This window comes from Papaver somniferum, unplaced genomic scaffold (genome assembly GCF_003573695.1).
Source record: "Papaver somniferum cultivar HN1 unplaced genomic scaffold, ASM357369v1 unplaced-scaffold_29, whole genome shotgun sequence".
NCBI classification, from domain to species: domain Eukaryota; kingdom Viridiplantae; phylum Streptophyta; class Magnoliopsida; order Ranunculales; family Papaveraceae; genus Papaver; species Papaver somniferum.
The window spans coordinates 884985-890984 of NW_020639929.1; the positions used below are offsets into that span (position 1 = coordinate 884985).

The 6000-nt window shown below is 37.4% G+C and overlaps 1 protein-coding gene and 1 long non-coding RNA gene across 2 annotated transcripts; both read right to left on the reverse strand.

The window, feature by feature from the left end:
- Positions 1-1223: 1223 nt before the first annotated feature.
- Positions 1224-2924, reverse strand: LOC113341395. Its single transcript, XR_003355916.1, has 5 exons — positions 2821-2924; positions 2116-2582; positions 1892-1980; positions 1527-1642; positions 1224-1349 (listed from the first exon to the last, which is right to left on the reverse strand). It is a non-coding gene; the product is annotated as an uncharacterized LOC113341395 (long non-coding RNA).
- A 382-nt stretch (positions 2925-3306) lies between these two features.
- Positions 3307-5614, reverse strand: LOC113341484 (F-box/kelch-repeat protein At3g23880-like). The gene is made up of 2 exons (XM_026586354.1): positions 4156-5614; positions 3307-3562 (listed from the first exon to the last, which is right to left on the reverse strand). The coding sequence occupies exon 1, from the start codon at positions 5497-5499 to the stop codon at positions 4213-4215; it is 1287 nt and encodes a 428-aa protein (XP_026442139.1). The 5' UTR covers positions 5500-5614; the 3' UTR covers positions 3307-3562; positions 4156-4212.
- Positions 5615-6000: the final 386 nt, after the last annotated feature.

A 6000-nucleotide genomic window follows, 5' to 3' on the forward strand; every position in this document is an offset into this window, starting at 1 on the left:
CTGATAATTTTTGTCCTATATAAGCAGGGTCGACCTTTAGATCCAATATAGTCAAAGTAGAGACTATAGAATAAGTGATTCTGCCTTTGTACTAAGAAAAATCACAAGGAAACGGTAGTTTTTTTGTACGTCCAAAAAAAAATGGGAGACAAAAACCTTCAAGACTTGAAGGGTAAGGGTGTTTTGGTATACGACGGCGATCATGAAGTCAATCAAGAACGCATTCAACATCCTCCTCTTCGGATTCAGTACTACATCGCACCTGGTTTCAAGTTTCTGCCGTCTGACGATGAATTGGTGTTCATATACTTGAAGCAAAAGATTCAAGATCCTGAAGGTTTCCAGCCCCCTTTTATCCCAGTAATGAATATCTATGATTATCTTCCTCAAGAGCTGCTAGGTACGTACACACATGCATGCCTCTGGTTGTTTTGTTTTTTTTTGGTTCAAGTCTATTCTTGATATTTTTGTACGTAGATTACATGCATATATTCTCTGAATTTCTGCAGTATTTCTTGATCAGCTTCAATTATATGATTTACTGTTAATGTTTATTGTGCAGCTGAGAACGCAGATAAAGATGCTTATTTCTTTACACCAAGAAATAAAAGATATGAAAACGGGACTCGAGCTGATAGAACTGTTAAAGGAGGTCCTGATACTGGAGAGCAGGACCACCCAAAAAAGAAATTAAAGGAGTCGACGGAAGGACAGCTGCGGTTAAGAATAGCCTTAGGTTCTTCGTGGGCAAGAGTAAAACAGATGGTACAGAGTGGCAAATGAAAGAATTTGTCACGTGCAGTGACGAAAAAGGAAAAGCCGGATGCAGCGACAGCAACGTGAAGCTGGATGATTGGGTCCTAACCTATATTTACTTGAAAAAGAATGGAGGAGATTAATCAAAGAATTTCAAATCTGTCTCGAAGTTCATCAAATACAGTTTATTATTTATTTACAGATCAAGAATTCAGTTTTAAGTAACTTTGTTGTTCAAGTCCGTTTCATTTTAATCAATTCATACAAACCAATAACTTGAAGACCACAATGGGCTCATTAACAGCTTGAAGAATTGGCTATGTTTGCTTTTCAAGATGAAAATACAAAGCTTTAGATGAATTATACATGTATCAGAATAAAAAATCTGGCGACGGATAGTCAAAAATCCGTTTAGACGATTTTGCATTTTCAGACATTGTTATGCTGATTATAAGAATGAATCTCTCCACTGATACGGGCGCAACCCTATTTCTCCACATGTGCTCATCCCTGTCTTCCTTTGATCATGTTCCTTGGAGGTTTCAATTTGTGTTTTTACACCATCAGATGGTTTGTGGTGAAGACCTGACACACTACCGTAAAAAACGGAAATTAATTTTAACAGTCAAAAACTAAATGATTGATAAATCAGCAGTTCAGAAACAAATCCGCATGACTATGTTAGTCCCATATGGATCTCAAAGGTGAACTGACTCGATGTTAGTTCTATACCAATCTCAACTCACAAACAAGGCCAGAATCATGCTTACATCAGAATCCCCTAGTAATCCAGGCATTTGAAATTTGACTGAGCATGTGAAAACAGCGAAAGCATCCATTCCAGCCATAATGCGTGCAGCTGGAGCGAACACAAGCTCAGCCAAACCTAAAAGGGATGCAGAACAATCAGGAAAAAACGATAGAAAGTTGAAGGGAATGTAGAGCTTATTATTATTAAAATAATACGAGAAATAAAAGCTGAAATCGGGTGAATGGGTATTTTCTTACGATGACTCTTGACAAATATACTGATGTTAGGATAAAATTCATCAGAGAGTGAAAACCAAGCAAATAAAATACATGGACCAAGATGGTTGCACTCGAACAGAAAGGAATAGAACAGATTGGGACCTACAATTATGCCAGCTGGAACCAAGAAGGCCAAAAACGTTGTTGCCCTTAAAGTAAGATTGTCTCGTCGGCAGCTAATAGCATATACTTGTTCTGTTCAAGTTATGCAAATGTGAGTCAATCGAACATGTGGCTGAATTGTATATGACAGATTCCATTCTGACATATTCAGTCATAAATCATTTCCTTAAATAATAAAACAAGTTGTGGGAGTTGAATCTTACGGACCAAGAAGACTCAAACTGCGACCACTACATTCCTTTGTTGGGCTGGAGGCCACCTCTGCTACAAGTATTGTCACAACGGCAGTAAAGACCAACCCTAAGAAATTAGTAAAGAAAAAAGTTTCGGCTCCATTTGCTATGTTATACAGTAAAAAAACTACAAGCAAGGGAACTATTTTACGATTTTACCATCCTACAAGGAAAAAAACAAGGAAAAGAACATCAGAAAATAGGAAATTATGTGCCACAAGCAAAACAGATATTAAATATTTAAATTGGTTCAAAGCAGAATGGGAGGAGAAAGCATCCACAATTTTGATTAGAGTAGGATCTATCAATAGGAAGGCGCCCAATTAGCCACCACTTCCGATTAACTCACCAAAAACAATGCAAAGTGTTCCAAGGTCATCATCTCTGAAGCCAACAACAAGCACCAATGAAGTCAATAATGTACCCAGGGGCCAGGACCACCTGCATGAACGAGGTTACACATTTAATGATGCATAGAAAGATTTGCTAAATTAACCAATTCTTTCTTTATCATACTAAGGAAGCCTGACAAAGCATATGTTGAAGCAGAGTGTACAAGTTAACTAAATTCAAAGCATAGAAGCATATCACAAACACTTTTGAAAAGTCTTGTTACTACTGGAAATGCGGTATATCACAAACACTATCGTTTCTCACTTCATCTTAGATATACACTCACCAGTCTCTACAAGCCCATGAGAAAGTGAAGTTGATAGAACAACTCAGCCAAGCAGTATAGCTTCATTTTCATAGCTTCCAGCTACAGAACGAGATATATCAGAAGAATCCTACACATAGACTGTACCAGATATTTAGCTGAAGAATGTAGAGGATATAAAGCAAACACGAAAAATAGAAGGCGAAATCAGGTGAATGGTAATTTACTTACCATGACTCCTGAGAAACATACTGATGTTTCTGTATAGAGGACATCCAAGGAACTGGCATCTGATTCTGAAAGAAATATCCAGGGAATAAAATTCTCTGAAGAAAGTGAAAATTAAGCAAATAAAAGAGGTGAACCAAGATAGTTGCACTAGAACAGAAAGGAAGAGAAGAGATTGGGACTTACAATTGGCCAGCTGGAACTAGGAAAGCCAAAACGCTGATGCCCATAAAGTAAGATGGCCATGTTGGAGGCTGGTGTTCTATTCATATTGCGCAAACAATATGTATTTGTAAACAATAACTCAAACTGCGGAATGAATCTCTCCACTGAGACACGGGCTCACATTAAATGAGCTCCAGGAGTATCATCTTTTCCTGAAACTTGCCGTTCATGGTTCGCTACCATTTGTTTCCATCAAAAACACTGGGATAAACACTTTCAACAGTTCTCTCTACAAAAGATTGCCCCATTTGGATCACCACCCCCATTTTTCAATAACTAACAGTAGATTGCCAGCTGGTTTCAGCCATAACTGAGGAAGACGAAACCTAATTTTAATCATATTACATGGTCGATTCACTTTTTTTTTTGGACAATCATTGCTATCGGAGAACTTAGGCTAGCATTGGTTACTGAATAAAGCTTAGATACATATTGATATGATTTTTATCATCAGATTGAAATGACGCAACTTGAGATCTAACTATATCAGAGTTAAGCAAATGGAAAATTGACACAACAGTGGAAGTAGGCATGAAGTGTGTGAATAACCACAATTTAAGTGCAATCTCATTCATTTATGAGATTTATGAATTTTCTTGAATATGCTTATTCGAACCCAAGAGTAAATAAAATAAGTTACTATAGTGTACATCACGCCCATTGAAATAAGGTTGGGTTCCTACCAAAATGCACAATTCACAAAGCAATATAGTTTAACCCAAAATAAAAACAATTCCGTAAAGTTGGATCGATGATATAAAGACAGAACAAAGAGAACCGGTGTATATTACTCAGTAACACAATGTCAATAAGATTGAAGCTCACACAAAAGTTACTTGTTAATGAAACTCATAATTCTACAGAATGACATGAATACTACTGCAAAAACTCAATGAAGATTACCAGTTTATAACTATGTAGTCAGGGTTTGCATCCTCCTGTAGCTGCTTGAAAGGTGAATCACGGCTTTCTGCCTCCATTAACTGACTTCATTATTTCCGCATCTTTTTCCCGTAATTCCTTCAATGCACGATTAACTGCCTTCTTTATTTCCATCTGTTTTTCCCAATATTCCTTCAACGATACTATTTCCGCATCTTTTTCCCCTAATTCCTTTAACGATACGAAGGTGTTGTTGTGAGGGAATACTCGACAAACAAGTTCCTCAAAATGCACAAGCCCTTTCGAGGTTGAAGCTTTTGTGTCGTAAATGTTGAGATCGTTATCAATAGTACAGTAAGTTAAAACATCCCCCTTCTTAGTAAGGGCTAATGCATGGTTTGCATTAGCCCTAAACTCTTTACTCCATTCCAATGAGCGATGTTCCCCTCCTCCTTTCTTTTCGTGTTTATCATTCTTCTTCTTTAATAGCCATACGTCAAAACCTCTTTCTTCTTCATCGAGAATAGAAATATACAAAGATCCATCCAGAACCCCTATTGTATGACTTTGCAAATCAGTGTCTAGTGGGAGAGGAGGCGGTTCAAGATGTTTGCAGAACTTCTCCTCAATTAAGTCGAAGGTCAAGATCGTATTCAGATTAGCGCCAGCCCAATAAATAGATCCATTGACAAAGCTACCATGTTCTTGATCTTGATTATACATAGGGGAGAATTCAGAATTGAACTTTCCAAGGTTTCTCCACCCATTGCCACTGCCTAGAGTGTATATGTGGACTTCTATTAACTCGGTCTCGAATACATGTACTGCTACCACTTTGTACTCATTTGTTGAAGGAAGATAACCAAATCCGAATGTGCAAAAATCCAAATCATCACCATCTATCCTGATTTCTGGAAGGTTGACATACTCTTTGGTGAAAGGGTTACATATACGAACAGGTATATCATGTTCCTCTCCAACAAGACAGATTAAACCGTTACAAGATCCAATAAAGCGAGAACCCTTGATTGGTGTTGTAACCATCCTTTTAATTCTCTCAATGGGTTTTCTTAACTCATGATTCTGATCATCATTATATTCAAAAAAGTACAATCTATTGTTATCAATTAAAGCAAGAAAACCCAACTTACAAGAATCTTCAGCAGCAGTAGATGGATGGTTAAGATGATACAAATGCTTCGGAGGGAACGACGGATCAATAGAAAGAAGATTTCGCCAAGATTTGCAGACTAATTTGCAATCAAGCACCGTTTCACTTGGTACACGAATTAAAATCTCTAATGCAATCTCACCCGGTAGTTTGTTGAAATAACCCATGTCGAAATCCTTCTTAATCTTCTTCATACGATGGAGAAACAGCAATTTGATTTAAGCAATTCGTTAGGGTTTAAGAGGTTGCGATGGAGAAATTGGGGTTTCGTCTGTGGTTCAAGAAAGAAAACTTTCAGAAGAGATTTGAATTGTTGTGATGTGTTGGGGAAGAGAATGGTCAAGTTTAGACTTTATATAGGGTAAATTGTGGATCCGAATTTTGGAAGGTGCAGATATTGGGTTAGGCCCGTTAGGGTGCATGAGAAAGGATGGGCCAACCACACCTATTGTGGATCCTCTTTCTATCTCTCTCAATCGTTCTCTTGTAATAATCAGACTTTTCGAATTAGACATTCAAAAAGCAAGAGCTCTTTGGATTTGGTTCTTTATCTAACTATTGCTGGTGGATGTGATGATGGGTTCCAAAACTTACGAGCTACTAATGAGATTAACAAGAAAAAAGAAATTGAGGGTTGTTTGGTTTTGTTTTAATGGAGTTGTTAATATCAAGAACACAAGTTATTATGTGTTGAG

Bases quoted from the DNA above. Each gene is read 5' to 3' on its own strand.
- LOC113341484 (XM_026586354.1), bottom strand. From the start codon at position 5,499: ATGAAGAAGATTAAGAAGGATTTCGACATGGGTTATTTCAACAAACTA.